Source organism: Rhinolophus sinicus, chromosome 16 (genome assembly GCF_057876585.1).
Source record: "Rhinolophus sinicus isolate RSI-liver-muscle chromosome 16, RSI-T2T, whole genome shotgun sequence".
NCBI lineage: Eukaryota > Metazoa > Chordata > Mammalia > Chiroptera > Rhinolophidae > Rhinolophus > Rhinolophus sinicus.
Window position 1 is genome coordinate 6,335,634 of NC_142516.1, and position 16,464 is coordinate 6,352,097.

The window sequence follows — 16,464 nt, forward strand, 5'->3', positions numbered from 1 at the left end:
TGCACTCAGAAGTCATTTTTATTCAGTGTCTTACACCACATAGAGCTGTATCTGAGAGAATAAGTGGCTGGCAGAGAAGTGGCCAGAACCCTTTTGTGACTGAGAGGCTGCCTGTAGGAGGAGGCTGTGTTGGGGCAGGGGTCAGACAGATCTTGGGAAAGGCATCCAGCCGGGCTCCTGCTGCCTGGCTGCCACCCCTTGCCTGCCCATCTGCAGGGCCACGGGGCACAGACACTGGCAGAAGGAAAGCCCACAGGAGAGATGTGACTTCCCCATTGCAGCTGGGCGGTCAGACGAGGCACTGAGGGACAGTGCCCAGCCTTGCAAGGGCTTTTAGGTGTACAGGGGGGGAAAGGGCAGCTTGGCTGTTGGCTGGAGCCTGCGGAGGACAAGATGACCTTGAGATGCCAGTATCACTGGCCCCGCCAACCTCCAGGACCTCTTCAGGAAGACTGGGACACACCCTCCCTGCCACCTACCAGTTCTCCGGGCTCCAGATGGTGCCAGAAGCCTCCATGAGGTGGAAAGTGTAGGCCTGGCGTGAACGGTTGGAGAGGTTTTGCTCGCTCTTGTGCACCACTTCTCCGTGGATTAGGACAAGGGCCCCTGGTCGGGACACAGCAGGTCAGGAAGACACTCAGGGCAGGAAGGGACACAGGGCCCTTTAAGACTCGAGCGGTTCTGTTCCTCCCCATTCCCATTCCTGAAAGCTCGGGCCTGCTGCCTGCCCCAAGATCTGAAGCTCTGCTGTTGGACGCAGGTTCCCCTGGGATCCAGTCCCTTCTGCTGGGGCCTATGCCCTTGGCAAGCCTGAGCAAGGGCGTCCCTTTCCATGATGTTTGCAGAGCCAGGCGAATCTGCCCGTACTGTGCAGTCAGCTGGGATCTCGCCAGTGATCACCGAGTGGGACTTCCGTTCTTTTTCCCAAAAGGAAGAGAGGTGCTAATAGCTGGCATCTGCTGAGCGCTTGCCGTGCACCACACAGGTTCTGTGTGAACATCTTAGCTACATCGTCGCACTGGCTTCCCCACTTTCTATTTGGGGAAACCAAGGTTCAGAGATTCAGTCATTTGCCCAAAGGGCTGGAAGTAGCAGAGTCTGGAATCTAGCCTGATTCGGGAGACATTGCTGTTAATCCCACTGCCTCCTGACTTCCCAGTGTCCAGTGACGCTCTCATTCTGTGACTTCACAGCCCTCAGGTGAGCTGGGCCTGGCCTCAGGGCCTTCTGCATCCAGCCTACCTCTCTGCACTGGTGTGGGTACAAAGAGGCTGTTATCCCAAGCCGGCTCTGACCCCAGGAAGCAGGTGCCAAGTGCTGAACCAGCAGGGGCCCGGACCATCCTTCTCGACACTCCACCTGCAAACCAAGATGGAGCCTTCAGCCTCTTTTTTCTGGGTCCCTCTCCCATGGTGGGTAGGGTATGAGTGGGCAGGGAGAGACAGGTGTCCTCACTGGTGTGGGAGCCGGGGATGAACCAGAGGCAGCCATTCTCCAGCGTGGCGTCCTCCACTGCGATCCACAGGCCCAACACCCGGCCCAGGGGCTCCGTGTAGAGGAAGGAGGCGTCCTGGTGAGGGGAGACTGCGGCAGGCCCACCTGGGCGTGAGGAGCCCAGTCCCACCTCACCTGGGCCTTGTTTCCCACTCCCCAATCCTCTCAGAACCCTCCCAGCCCAGTCTTCTCATGATCAGTTAGAATCTGGCCACTTCCTGGCCCGGAGACTCGAGACGAGATTTCACTTCTCAAAGCTTCATTTTCCTAAACTGTAAAGCGGCCCCAACAATAATCTACCTCATGGGGCTGTGGGAGGATTCCATGTGACGATGTATGAAAAGTGCCAGCATGGGACCCAACATTGTACTGCTTGCTAACGAGTAGCTGCTATTGTTTAATTCCAGCCAGGTAACTAAGGCCACCGTCCGTAACGAGGGACAAGCACCTCCAGCCACCAGATGATCTGCCTGGTGGTATAAGACTGGAGAGTTGAGTGTGAAATGGGGGGGACAACTGACCAAGCATCCACATTTTAAACACCTACCCCTTGTGATATGGGGCCCAGCAGGACAGAGGACCACTGAACAAAGGACCTTTGTTTGTAACAACAAAGTAAAGGGGTGCTAGTCTCACCTCCTTCCTTCCTGGGGGACCAAACTTCCAGACAGAGTCCAGAGGAAGCGGAGAGCTCCAAAACATTTGGAGGAGGAATGGCTGAAGGAAATGGGGGTGCTGGACTTGGGGACGGGATGGCCATCCCTTCGGGGGACTGTCCTCTGACTGAAGGGGGGCGGGGGGAGGTGGTCACAAGGAGGCCAGCTTGGGCTCACATAAGGAAGGAAAGGGCTGCCTGTGAGGGGGTGAGCTCCCAGTCACTGGAGGTCACCCACAAGGGAAGCCATAAAGAGTATCTGTGCATCCAGTGGGGTTTGGAATTAGATCAACAATTTCTGTGCTGAATCAGTCCTCCAAGGAACTTACTGAAATACGGATTCCCAGGCCCTGGCAGCCCTACTGACTCAAGATCTCAGGGAATGGGGTCTGGGAATCTGTATTTTTAACCAGCTAGGTGTGGTGGCCAGGTTCAGAAACCACTGTGCCAGGGGACACCTTCCCAATCCACTATTCCAGGAAGGAATGGAAGGTGGCTTCTCCTCCCTGGCCTATGACATCTTGACAAGCACCTTCCCTGCCCCAGAAGATCTGACAACCATTAATGTCCCAGATTTCCCTCCGTGGCCTTTGCTCTCTGCTCACCTTCACCGCCAAAGCGAGGTTGCTGCAAGAAAGAGAAGGGCCAGGTGAGACCAGAGGAGGGCAGGACGGAACAGGGGCTGCTCTGAGTCTTGTGGGAAGCTCTTCCTTGGCCACAGGTGTTTACCTCCAAGAATTTCACATTAGCACCCATCTATCACCCATCTATCGAGCACCTAATGTGTGCCAGGCCCAGGAGGGCTGCAAAGAGAAAAACCCCCTGCAGGGAGCCCCCGACAGGGCGCTCTCCGTCTGGCCTCGCACACGCCTAACAAAACACCAGGCAGATGTGAGGGGCAGCAGGAGAGGCTGGGACCCAGGCCGGTCCCTCTCTTCCCAAGGGAGCTGGAAGTCTTCTTGGTGGTGGCACTTAGCTGGGCTTTGAAAACTGGGAACAGAGCATTTCAATAGCTAAAGACAGGAGGAGGGAGTCCTGAAGATCCCCTTCCCTCCTGCCACTGATTTTAACTGAACCAACCAAGTGCCAGGCGCCTTAGCCAAAGAAGGCAGATTTTACATGTTCTCCCCCCATATTAATAATTCCTCCAAGAAGCAGGCTTTGGACCATTGTAAGGAGGGGCTTGGTATGAAAAATGTGCCCATTTTACAGAGGGTAAACTGAGGCCTGGGGAGGACAGGGAACTCACCTTAAAGATGTACATGCTCTGCACCACCATAGGCATCTGGAGGCCCAGACTTCTGGCCAAGGCCTGGAAGGGGGCAGAGGTCACACTGCCATCCTGCCCACACTCTCATCTGGACCCCCGCCCACCCTCGCCCTACCTCTGCTCACCTGCACCTTGGGGGAGTATGTGACACACTTGAAGACAGGGTCATGGGCGTGCAGAGCTGTGGGACAGAGGCGGGCTGATGGCCAGTCCCCACTCATCCCTCCCGTGCCTAGCCCTGGGCATCCAGACTCAGGCTTCAGTCTCACGATTCTGTGTACAGTAAGCTTTCTGCCTTTTTATAACCAAGGAATGGGCCCCACAGACACTTTCAACTCCACCCAGGCCCTTCTCCACCCATGACCTTATTCTTGACCTTTCAGCCATCTGGGAACCTCACTCCAGCCCTGACTCCCCACTCCTCAGAGGACAAAGGGCTCCAAGGGGCCAATCACTTGGTAGCACTCTCGGTACTGCCACTTATTCTATGTGCCTTGTCTCCTGTAAGCCTCAGTGTCCTCTGCACAATGGGACTAGAAGGCCTGCCCTGCCTCCCAGGCTGCCACAGGACTTGTGGGGCTCACGCATGTGCAGCCGCAGCCCAGGGCCTGGCACGGAATAGTCACTCTTCTCATTATTTGCTTTTATTGTTACTACAAAAAGTGAGGGTTGAAATGTTATATGTCAATTATACCTCATTAAAAAAAAAGGGAGGGCTGGATGTATTTAATGCCACTGAATGGTACATTTCAAAATGGTTACTATGGTGAAGTTTATATTATATATATTTCGCCACAATATTTTTACAAAGCCACCATTGATATAACTTCAAGTTTAAAAATAAGCAGTCTATGACCAGCCCGGTGGCTCAGGTGGTTGGAGCGCCATGCTCCTAACGCTGAGGTCGATTCCCACATGGGCCAGTGAGCTGCACCCTCTACAGCTAAGATTGTGAACAATGGCTCTCCCTGGAGCTGGGCTGCCGTGAGCAGCTGGAGGTCGGCATAAACTACCGTGAGCAGCTATGGGCTGCTGAGAGCTGCCCCGGGCTACCATGTGCCACCATGAGCAGCTGGCAGCCAGCGTGAGTGGCCGTGAGCTGCCGTGAGCTGCTGTGAGCGGCCGACCAATGACCAGCAACCAACTGCCTCAGCCGGGGGGAGCGCAAGGCTCATAACACCAGCATGGGCCAGGGAGGTGGGTCCTACACGACTAGACTGAGAAACAAGGGCTTGAACTGAAGTGGGAGAGGTGGAGGCAGAAGAAGGGGAAAATAAAAAGGTTACAAAAGGGTTCTGCTCTAAATACACAATAAAAATATCTTAATCTATAAATCAGTTATAAAAAAAAGAAAAATAAGCAGTCTACAAAATCAATTATAATGTATGATCCTGAAAGAAAAAAAAAAAAGGTTTTCCCAGCTTGGTGGGGGGAGGGTTCTCAGAACAAAGACCAGGTCAACATGTTAGTGCTCCTTAAGGAGGCTCTAGGAATCAGTGGGACTGAGAGCCCCCGTGCCTGGGGCCTGGATCATCCCCAAGCCAGGGAGTAGAGAGTTGAGGGGTCTGCATGTGCGCAGCTGCCTAGGAGGCTCAGTGGACCCCTCTTCTCACTGCCAGGTGATCAGCATCGTAAGATGCAGAAGAGCAGGGCCAGACGGGGTGCTGTAATCAGAAACGCCATTTTCTGGGCCAATAAATTAGTCTCTAGGTAACGCCCCTACACTCTTCAGACCTCAGGTTCCCCATTTTCCCCAGGCACCAGCTTACCGTGGCCAATTTTGTTGATGGATTTCTCTGGAGGGACCAGGAAATTTCCTGTGGCACAAGAAACAGATAAAGGCAGAAGAGCTGGAGTCCAGCCTCCCCCGGGTCGCTGGCCCAGCACCCCGCCCCCAGCCGTGGAAGGGAGATACCAGAGTCCAGTGCACCCCACCACTAGGGCCCCAGCTCCGAACCTTTCTTGTCAAAAACGCCTTTCTCAAAGAAGAATCGAATCTTGTCACCACTGCTCAAGAAATAGTCTGTGCTGCCCTGCGGGGAGGGGACATCAGAGGGATTGAGAGCATCACGGGGTCAGAGCTGGGCATGGAGAAGAGGGAAGAGGACTCAGATGCTTCTCATCCCACAGGGCTTCTCAGACCTGTCTACTGAGGCACAGACAGGGAACGGGAATCCCAAGTGCCTGGCAGCATAGCCGGAAGCTACAAGCATGGAATTTCTTGGAAACCTCTTAATAAGTCACATGGCTTACACTCAATATGGTGGGATTCAAAACACAGGCACTAGAATCAAACAGGCCTGGTTCCCAGGTAGGCTTAGATCACTTGCTTTACCTCTCAAAGCCTCAGTTTCCTTGTCTGCAAAAGGTGAATAATAACAGAACTGACCTCTCCTGAATTGTTGGAAACTTCCGGTAGAGGCTGAATCTTACAGCAGTGGAGACCAAGACCCTGGAGCTAGAACACTTGGGTACAATTCCCAGCTCTGCCACTGACTGGCTGTGTGACCACGACCACATTACTGAACCTGTCTGGACTTAGTTTCTTCATAAAATATAGATGTTATCAATGGTACCTACCTCATAGGGTGTTGTAGGGATTATGAGTTGGTATACACAAAGTACTAGAACAGTCCTTGGAATGGGATTAAGTGCCATGTGAATATCTGCTTTTATTAGTAGTAGTATTACCACTGCTGCTGCTGCTGTTGCTAAATAGAAAACACTCAGCAGGGGTGGGGCTAAATGCTCGATAAATATAAGCTTGTACTAATCTTTTTCCGTTTTCTTCATAACCTCCTTGTTAATTTTAACATCATGTTTTAAATTTCTTAGCATATGAAAACGATGCTCCAAGAAGATGCCCCATGTTTTCCCATGGCTTTAGCCACCCTTGACCGCCATCATATATATCTCCCGACTTTCCTGCGTGGCATATGAGTGGAGTTGAGTGGCACCAACCCCCCAACCTGGGTTCCCCAAGGGCACAGCCCCGCCACTCACTCACATGTGCACATCTGCTCTCGTATGTGCCTGCATGACTCTCACGTGTGACCTGCCTGGCCCCTTCAAAGTCCTTCCCACTGAAAACGAAGTTTTTCCATCATTCTTAGCTCCTCTGCTCCAGGCTTAGCTAGGTGAGGGAAACAAGTCAGGGAAGTATAATAATACTGAAGATAATGATGCGAAATGTGTCAAAGGTCTTACTATAACTAATTAATTCACAAGGGAACTAGTAAGATGTTCAAAGGAGAATTCCAAAAACCACACACATACAGGCAATAACAAATGCTGGAATGAATTCACAAATCGATGCAAAACTGATCTATCTACAAGGCAATAATAATTGCATTCTGAATAATTGTAATCAGCACTGAGTAATAATTGCATTCTGCTAGACCCAGTTCATATCCATTTCTATAGACAACTATCTTATGCATTCTTGTCAGTTCTATACAATTTACAGAGTTGTAAAATGACTCAAAGACAATGAAAGGTAGAGGTAAGCTGGAAGGGAAAACTAGACAGGACACCCCCGATCTTTTTTTCTTTTAGTATCCATTTCAAAGACTTTCGCAAGATCACTAGTGAATATTGAGGGTTTACTGAGCACCAGGCACTGCGCTGAGCTCTTTATAAGCATTACAAACCAAGATACACACACTTTCTTTTCCCGTCCTCCCACCACTCCCTCACTGGTGTCTGGAGCTCCTCAGAACCTTTGAGTGACCCTGGTCGCAGGACCCCCGTCTCTGCTTTCCCCACCTACAAGGCTGGAGTGCTTCCAAATGAAACTGACTATTTAGAGGAAATTATCACTCTGTAACCCTTTTTCCTTCTAAAGTCCAAGTTCTCTGGGTTGCAAAGCTTCCGGACATTGTAATTCCTTGTGTGCCCACCAGATGGCAGGAGCTCCTCGGACGCGAGTGTGAATGAGCCCCATTTAGGGGTCTGGACCACAGACAGCTTTGGCTTGGAGGCCAGGATCAGACAGGCTCATAAATTCAGACTAGGAAGAGTTAAGAGAACCCCCTCATGTCTCAACTTCCCCATCTCAAACTGTACTGAGTCCTATTAGGTCACTGGAGGGAAACAAGCAGAGTTTCTAATCTCATTCTGGGGTAAGCCTTACATCAGAATCACAGGCTCGTTCTGGGTTGCTGGCAGGAGAACTGTGGAGGAAGTACAGCAGAGCAGTGAACAGCTCGGATTTGGTATCAGATCTAGGTTCCAATCCTTACTCTTACCAATTACTACCCTGTGGTTTGGGACAAGTGAGCCGAGCTCCATTTTCCCCACCTGTCAAATGGGGACCATAATTCTGACCTTATACATACATAGTGAGGAGTGAAGGAAATATGCATTTAAGGCACTTAGCCTGGAGCCCGGTACATGGAAGGCTGGGGCCTAATTTGTTGTCAGAACGGCAGAGCAAGTCATGGGCCTCCAGGCTACTGCTCTGGCTGGAGACTGAGCCCCCCACTACTCCCCATCAAAGCCCAGATCCCATCACCTACCTGGGCTCGCAGCTGCTCCTCTCCCTGGGTGGAAAATTCCGTGCGGCAGTGGACAGGGACGTCCATCTTGGCCACGATCTCACCAATCCTCTGTTGCATGGCCACACACTCGTCTGCAGAAAAGAATCCTTCCAACACCAGGAATCCATCCTCCTGGAACTGCAGGCAGGAAGGAGACTCAGGCTTCCCCCAGCACTCAAATGATCTTTATGAGAACTGATTTGACCTCTCCCCAAACCCAAAGCTAAGTGAAGGCAGGACAAAGTATCCTGTTCATTGCTCTGTCCCCACCCCTGGCCCTGGTGTCTGGCAACCCAGTGAGAAGCAATTAATATTGGCTGCTGGAATGAAGGAAGGAAGAGGGGGAAGGGAAGGTGCACCCCACCTTCCCCTCCAGTGGGCTTGGGTCACGGAGAAATTCAACCTCATTCGTTATTCAACTACCCTGTTTCCCAGAAAATGAGACCTAGCCGGACAATCAGCTCTAATGCATCTTTTGGAGCAAAAATTCATATAAGACCTGATATATTATATTATATTATACCCGGTCTTATAGTAAAATAAGACTGGGTCTTATATTACTTTTGCTCCAAAAAAGGCATTAGAGCTGATTGTCCGGCTAGGTCTTATTTTCAGGGAAACACGGTATTAGGTTGGTGCAAAAATAATTGCAGTTTAAAAGGTTGAAAATAATTGGAAAACCCGCAATTACTTGCACCAACCTAATAAAATTGGTTGAGCATTTACTGTGTACTAGACATGATTTTAGGAGCTGGAGATTCAGTAATGAGCAAGCCAGCCGTGATGCCTGCCCTCCTGGCGCTTACATACTAGCAAAGGAGATCAAACAAACCAACACACAGGAGAACATACTATCACAAACTGCTGAGTGCAAGGAGGGAGAGGGGCAGTGAGAGAACTAAAGGCATAAGAGTCTAATGTAAACCAGATGGGGAGGATGGAGGGGTCTCAGGGCAGCATCTCTGAGGAAGTGACCTTTAAAGGGGACCAGCAGAATGGGAGTCAAAAGACAGGGAAGCGCATTCCAGATGAGGAAGCAGGAAGTGTGACGCCCCTGAGCAAGGGAGGAACAGGAGGAATTGGGAGCAGAGTGAGGGTGGGAGTAGAGGGAGGCAGCCGGGTGGCAGGGGCGGGCCAGGCTGGCTGGGCTTTATCCTGAGTGCAGTGGGCAGCCAGTGGGCAGTTAACACCGATGGCTTATTCTGATTTGCCTCCAGTCCTCTTACTCTGAGGCTATTGATAAAGATAAGGAGAGCAGGGATAGCTACAAGTTTGCTTGCAGAGCATTATAGTCTTAACCTGAACAGGGGCATTGAAAGTCACCTGAAGCCACTGTGAAGTGTCTGATTTCCAACTACTGACACCACCCCCATCCCTCCTTCCCTCCCTCCCTCCCCCATGGATGCTCTTCCCGGCTTCCACTCAAGGCTTCCACTCAGGCACAGATTGTTGAGACCTCATGACCACCCACCACGGGCCCTTCTGTCTCTGGGCAGCTCTGCCTGATAGAAACTAATCCTCATCTCAGTATCAAACCGAAAATTGCCTCCTTCAGAACTGGGTCATCCACAGCTAACGCTCCTGTGATCCCTAAACACACTCATTGAATTCTTAAGAAGTTGGGGGATTAGCAAATAGGGGAGCAAAGATGCCTGTATGGGGGTATTCACTGAGGCTTGTTTACTGACAGCAATAAATCAGAAGTAGCAAGGGGAACCGTTCAACAAAGTGTGGTCTGTCTATCAGGGACACGACACAGCTGAAAAACATCATGTGGTAAATAATATTTACTGACATGGGAATATGTCCCTGATTTTTTTTTTTTAAAAAAGCTGAGCACAAATTAGTGTCCCAGCCATCATGAGAATTTGGGCATATGGCAATCACTCAATATGCAATAAGCGGTAGCTATTATGATGGACCTTATAGAGATTCTAGATATTGTATCAGCGTAAGAATTTGTGGGTGAATTAAAATTAACTTCTTTTCTGTATTTTTTCTCTTGCCATCAGGAACAATAAGGGTCATGTTATTTAAAAGTCTGTGGTTGCTCTAATTCCTTCAAGTTAGTCTTTGAAAGCACGTGGGACCCTGGAGCCCGAGCCTGGCTCCGGAAGCGGTCGGCCCCTCCTTGGCCCCGCCCCCCGGACCCCCGGACCCGCGCCGGCTCTGGCCCCGCCTCCCCCTCCCCGCAGGCCCGGATCCCGGCCCCGACTGGCCGATCCCAGTGCTTTATTACGGGTTTCAGTCACAGACACACACATTCCCTCCCACCCCGGTCCTGCGGTCTGGATGTCCCCGGGCTGTGTGTGGAGAAGTTAGAGGTCGTGGGTGGGAACCAACCACTCTGAGCTTGTTTCCTCTTCTGAAAAATGGCAAGGGCTGGGGTTGAGTTCCAGGGAACTGGGCACTACTAGAGGTTTGGAGGGGCTCCCCACTCTTACCTGACCCTCCCAGCCCCATCCTGCAGGCCCCTACCTTCTGGAGCTGCGAGAGGCTCAGGCAGGCCATGAGAAGCAGGCTGGGCTCACGGTAGCTCTGCTGCGTGCTGAGCCCAAGGCTGGAGAGGAAGAAGGTCAGGAGGGGTGAGTGGATTGAGCCTGGGAGTCACAGAGGACTTAACCCTTCCCTACCCAGAGAAAACCCAATCCCTGCCCTGCCCCCGCCCCAGCCTGGGCCCCCTCCAGGCTGACCCCTAGTCCTTTCCAGCCCCCTCTGACTTTTGTGCCTGGAGGGGCCCTTGCCTCTGCCCTGACCCCAGACACTGGGTCCGTCCTCCCTGCTCATCCAGGATTAGCTCTTTCTGGTCTCCTTCCTGGCCTTTCACTGCTCTCTCCCACTTTCTTTCCAGAAACCACTGGGGCTGGCTGCTTACCAGGTGCCCAGAAGTTGAATTCCAGGAGTATCTGGGCAAAGAAGCTGGGCCGACAGCAGGACACCTGAATGCCAGTCCAGATGCCACCACTAACTGTGACCTCCAACAGTTGGGGATTAGAAAGTTCCCAGGCCACCAGAATCAACACGTGGGGGGAAGGGGAGGGAATGCAGTGTGGGTCTGGGGGGCGTGCACACCAGACTGGCCCTGTGTGACTGCATTCCAAAGGTGGAAGAGGTCCTCAGGGAGTTGTCTGGGCCCTTCCCAGCTCTGAAATTCTCTAGGTCCTGGGAGGATTATGGAAGGGAGGCTGTATATTAGCTGGCAGCTCAGAGGAAGGTAGAAGATAAAGGGGATCTTAGAAGAAGGAAGGGGCTAGGGAGTGGGGGCTTGGATATTCAGCATGAAGGAGAGCCATGGTTCCTGTTCCCCCCCACCCCCAGGCCCATGATGTTTGGTGTCTCGAGTTAGGCTGGTCCAGTGGAGGCCAGAGGTTGGAACAGCACACATACACCCACCCGACTAGCTGGCCCTGCTCAGTAGACAGGCTATTCTGGCTGCAGCTCTGAAAAGCAGCACTGGCCTTCCCTGAAATGATGCTTTCTGAATGGTGAAGGGACAGAGTGTCTCGGGAGTGAGCACGAGGACACAGCTCAGCCCCCAGGAACCTTGGCCCAGAGTCACATTGTGTTTTCTGGGCCACCGCACTGGGAGTTGCTGCTTGCCTCGCCAGGCTCCTGAGGCTGCAGGGACAAGAGGTTCAGAGGGGTTAGGCTGGGTGAGGAGGGCAGGCAAAAGAACCATGTGGGAAATACAGCGGAGACTCAGCTCTCTGTGCTGGCCCCTTCTGATGCAGCCACTCAACAGAGGCATGTGCCAGGAATATAGTGAGGGTCCATTGGGGTGGACTAGCAAATCCCCTGGGAACCCCACCGAAGGCTTGTGGTGGCGAGTCAATGAGGCAGACTGGGGTCAGTCCCAACACGCGCCTTACTTGCCCCATCTGTAACTTGGGGATAAGAAGTACCTTTTGTAAGGAGGGCGATGCTTTATTGCTGATAAAGAGCCTGACGCAGGGCCTGGCTCTTAGTAAATGCCTACCAACTATTCACCAAAAATGAGCAGGGGCTGTACTGGGTAGGATGTGAGGGTATTTTAATTTTATTTTTTGAACTTCCCCAAGTTTTCCAATTGCTGTTGTAATCAGGAAAAAGACCACCACTGTGGTTTTAAGTGGGGTGGCGAGTCCTAGGGTGGGGGGTATGAAAGGGGGCGGAGCTGGGCCTCCCTCGATTTTGTTCATTCAAAGCTCAGCCTTTGAGAAGTGGGTGGGTGGTGTTTGTTTTTTCCAAAAGCTAACCAGCTCCAGATCAAACATTCCTGCTCTGAGCACTGGTGGCCCCAAGGCTGGGGTGAGGGCACGGGAGTTGATAGGGAGGGGCCAGACCAGACAGGAAGGGAAGGCCTCCACTGTGGGGACCCAAAGGGGCTTAGAGGGGGTCGTGGCCCGTTGCTCAGTCTCCTAGTCAGAAAGCCGACAACAGGGGCAGAGGGACAAAGTCCTGAGGTCACCTGCAGGGGTCAGAGCCCATGGAGTTAGGGGGGACAGACTCTGGCCTGTCCCAGAGGAGGTACCCAAGCAACAGGTAAGGCCTCATTGCTAAGGACGTCAGACCCAAGGGCATTTCTCCTTCACTGAAAGACCACTGCCCCAGGGCCCCTACGTCAGCCCAGCAAACCTCGCTGGTCCAGGATAAAGATGTCGTTTATTGGGTACTAGGAGCCAGGTCCTCTGCTGAAAACTCCCCCGACCTGCATAATTATCGTGCATAAGCCTCGGGACAATCCTGCAAGATTGCCAACACCATCCTGACTTCACAAAGGAGGAGACTGAGGCCCAACATCAGATAAATAGTAGAGCTAGTATCTGAAGGCAGCTCTGCCCATCTCCCTGAGCCTCCGCTCTGGACCCCAGCACCTGCAGCAGGCCCTCAGAGGGGCTGGGAGCAGGTCGGGCCCTCCCATGTGACTTCAGCCCCACCTTTGCAGAGCCTGGGGGACTGGCTGTTGGTATTACAGGGACCTATGAGAGCACCGAGTGGGAATTCCCATTGTACAGATGGAGCTATGGAGGCCACGGGAGGGAACGAGCCTGCCCAGCTTCATGTAGGGAATGACTGAACTGTGACAAGGACCTCAGACTACTGGCTCCCGTTTCAGTGCCTTCCCCTCCCTCCCCCTTCCCATCAAAGCCCATGAGGGCCCAAACCACGACTGGGCCGGCAGAGAATATGCGGGCTGTGGAAGCCCTGGCTGGGGCCCACGCCTGACACGTCACAGCCGCTCTGTCCAGCTCACGTCCACAGGATGGGGAGAGGAGCAGAGTTAACTATCTTGTAGGTCCACAATAAGTACTCACTCAACAAACTAGTCCACAGAGCCCAGCTGGCCTTGGAGCTGAGGGGAGGGCCCCCCACAACATGAAGGCCTCCGAAGGCTACTTTCTGTTACAGATTTATTTGATATTTGAATGAGTCTACAAGTTCAGACCCACATGTAACGGATTGCTTCATGGTTGTCAGAGGCTACTGTGCGTTATTTCTGAGGATTATATCCGATGACACGACGCAGGAAACACAAATGGACAAATAGACATAATTGTTAAGACAAGAGACGCTAAAACGTGCCTTAGTGTCCAAGTGATTGATCTAAGGCAGGGACCCCAGTGACTGATCTAAAGTGAGGTGGCTTCCCGCCCCCAGGTGCTGAGTGGGCCACGTGTGCCAAGGCACCTGGGACAGAAATTGGAACCAAAACCTGGAGAGCCTGCTCTTCTAGCGGCGATGTCCCCACCTGTGACCCCGCCTCCAACAGTCTGTTCTGAAGGACCAGGTGGGGACAAGGTTGATGTAAGCAGCTGAGGCTAGTGGTGGCACTGGGCAAACTCATGATACATGAGGTGGGAAAGCAGAGTCCGGGCGAGGTAGCTCCTCTCGGCTCCTTAACACTGTGATGAGGGAGGGGTGGGGAGGATGGAGCACCGTTCATCCGGGGATTAGCCAACCCGCGTCTCCTCCCCTCTTGGCAGCTCCAGAACGTTCCCTTTGGCCAAAAGCCACAAAAATGGGCGCCTGCCAAGACACATGGAGGAGAAAGAAAACAAGACACCAAAAACAAAACAAAACAAAAAAATCCCCGCCTTAGGGGAGGAGAGGAACAAACAGAACTCTGGACCAAGGTCACACCACATTTGGAAGACATCCTGCAGCCTGCACCCCAGGGGGGAGGAAACGCAATTCAGTGTCTTGCTGCTCTGTTCAAGGAACAGTTTCCCCCCACCACCCCCAACTCCAACTCACTGGCCTTTAGTGTTGCTTTTTGGGTGGTTTTTTTTTAGCTTTTTTCTTTTTAATACCCAAACCCTTCATTTTCAAAGCTTAAAAAATTTTTACTTAAAAAAAAAAAGAAAACACATCTAAAACTGATGAGGCAAGCCCCAGGCCTGGCCTTTCCACCTGGTGGCCTGCTCTCCCATGGCCGTGCCGCCAGAGCCCAGCTTGGCACCACTGGGGCAACCGTCCCACAGCTGGTTCACCCTGGACCACTCTGTTCAAGGCTGGGTGGGCACTAATTGCTGGCGGCATCACCACAAAAGGAAAAGGGAAACACAGCCCACCCTTCCTTAAACACCCCCCATCTGAGCTGAACATACTTGGGAATGTATAAGTTATGGGGGTCAGGGGGGCGAGGAGGTGGAGAAAAATAAATACCAAGAGCTAAGTAGATGTCCCTGGACCTCTGGCTTCGGCTCAGCCTCGGGGGCAGAGATGGCCTCCAGGGAGGAGGCCCTGATTGTCCAAACACTGCGCTGGGGGACAGAGCTCCCCAGCAGGCGCCTGCCCTGGGGGGCATGAGTTTCAGAGGGAGCAAAGGGGCCAGCCCCTCGGGTACTGTGCTGTCACCCCGACCCCAGGCTCCTGCCCCGGCGGAGGCTGGGCTGGCTGTCCCGGGGCTCCGGGTCCCAGGGCCGGAGGCCCCCTGGTGGTCCCTGTGCTCGGCCGCTGCCATGGCTCAGGCTTGCTCCTTGTCGGCCCTCCAGAGCCGCTCCTTCACCTCGGGGGGCAGCGTGTTGAACAGGTCCTCCTCCACCACCAGACCGCTGCGCTTGAGCAGCGGGCACTCGCCCAGCTCCACGGGCAGGCACTCCAGCCGGTTGCCCCGCAGCTCGATCTGGGTCAGGTTGGTCAGCTCGCCCACCCTGGAGGGCAGTGACTGCAGCACGTTGTTGCCCAGGTGCAGGGCCCGCAGCTTCCGGCACTGGAAGAGCTCTGGGGGGAGCGCCTCGATCTGGAGCGGAAGGAAGGAGCAGGGGGAAAAGTGAGGTGGGCACAGCTCAGACCTCGGGGCCTCCGGCCGAGGCTTCCCTTCCCGCCCTCCCTCCCTCCCCCAGCACCTTCTATGAGGCCCATTTCAGCTCACTCGGCCCAGCACCAGCACAATCTGGGCCAAAATCTGGCTCACTTCCACCTGTATGTATACTTTAGGTCTCAGCTTTGCAGTCACTTCCTCCAGGAAGCCTTCCCTGACCCCCTGGGGCATCTATGGCACCCATGTCCCACCAATAGCACTGATCTCTCCATGGCCAAACTGAGTGAGCACCTGTCACCAGAACTGTGGGCTCTGAGAGGGCAGGTGGGTCCACCTTGTTCCCTGCTGTCTCCCAGCGTCTGGTCCCCTAGGAAGCATACCACACCAGCCAGCTACTACCAACTCCACCCCCTCCTCCAACACCCAGGGATCACCAGGAGCCAGGTGCTGGGAGACACCTGTTGCTGGTCCTGCCTGGTTTAAGAACAATTTTGAAAGCAGAGCAGCACGCTGAGAAAAGTCCACACCTCTAAATGTTGCTGAGAACTGGGAGAGCTCACCAATAGGGGTGAGAATCCCAGCTGTGTCATTTTCCCTTCCTGGGCCTCAGTTTCCTCACCTGTCAAATTCACAGGCTGATCATGAGTGCAGGGAGCCCAGTATTGGCCATTTGGCGTCCCCTCCTTCTGATTTTGCAAAATTTGAATAACAGGCAACATCCATTAGCAGCTCACTACATGGACAGGGCAGGGCAGGCTCGCTCTGAGACTATTCATTTATTGAACCCTCGGAACTACCTGTAAATACTCTATAAACACTCTTCGCATTTTACAGATGGGGTAACTGAGGCCCTGAAGAAGCTAACTTGCCTAGCAGTTCACGGCTGGAAAGTGGTGAAGCCAAGTTGAACCTGGTTCAACAGCTCACACTCTGCTGAGTATTCACACTTGGATGAATAAGGAGCAAACAAGTGTGGACACGCTGTGTCTCCTGGCACCCAGGATGAGCTCCCTAAATGCCAGCTTCTCCCCTGCCCTTCTGTGAATGTCAGCTATAAACATTGATTCTTATTGAGCCTATTTGTCCTAAAATGACCTCTTTCAGATGTGATGGGCGGGAGGGACCCTACCAGCTCTGAGGTTGCTCTGTCACTGTCCCCATTTTCCTGCTGAGGAGGCTGAGGCCGGGAAAGGTGAAATGCAACGTGTCCAAGGGTGCAGAGCCAGGAAGGAGCCTCCAGCAGCCCCAGACACGGAGGCAGGCA

General features: G+C 53.1%; 2 protein-coding genes across 9 annotated transcripts in view; both read right to left on the reverse strand.

The window, feature by feature from the left end:
* On the reverse strand, positions 1–14,737 carry PHYHD1 (phytanoyl-CoA dioxygenase domain containing 1). 7 transcript variants are annotated; one of them, XM_019728791.3, is made up of 12 exons: positions 14,603–14,737; positions 10,436–10,517; positions 7,937–8,095; positions 5,377–5,452; positions 5,189–5,236; positions 3,545–3,600; positions 3,399–3,461; positions 2,755–2,776; positions 1,456–1,584; positions 1,243–1,359; positions 480–606; positions 1–379 (listed from the first exon to the last, which is right to left on the reverse strand). In XM_019728791.3, the coding sequence occupies exons 2-12, from the start codon at positions 10,466–10,468 to the stop codon at positions 334–336; spliced, it is 876 nt and encodes a 291-aa protein (XP_019584350.2). In that variant the 5' UTR covers positions 10,469–10,517; positions 14,603–14,737; the 3' UTR covers positions 1–333. The 7 variants fall into 7 exon arrangements, with proteins under 7 accessions (XP_019584350.2, XP_019584346.2, XP_074187266.2 ...); XM_019728787.3 differs by lacking the exon at positions 14,603–14,737 and adding an exon at positions 10,833–13,187; XM_074331165.2 differs by lacking the exon at positions 14,603–14,737 and adding an exon at positions 10,833–13,187 and having other exon boundaries at positions 10,402–10,517.
* The window catches only part of LRRC8A (leucine rich repeat containing 8 VRAC subunit A), a 24,948-nt gene continuing 21,814 nt past the window's right edge, over positions 13,331–16,464 (reverse strand). For both annotated transcript variants that reach the window (XM_019728771.3, XM_019728768.3), the window contains exon 4: positions 13,331–15,179. In XM_019728771.3, coding sequence (XP_019584330.1) covers positions 14,904–15,179 — 276 coding nt within the window. In that variant the 3' untranslated portion in view covers positions 13,331–14,903. The remainder of the gene's footprint in view (positions 15,180–16,464) is intronic.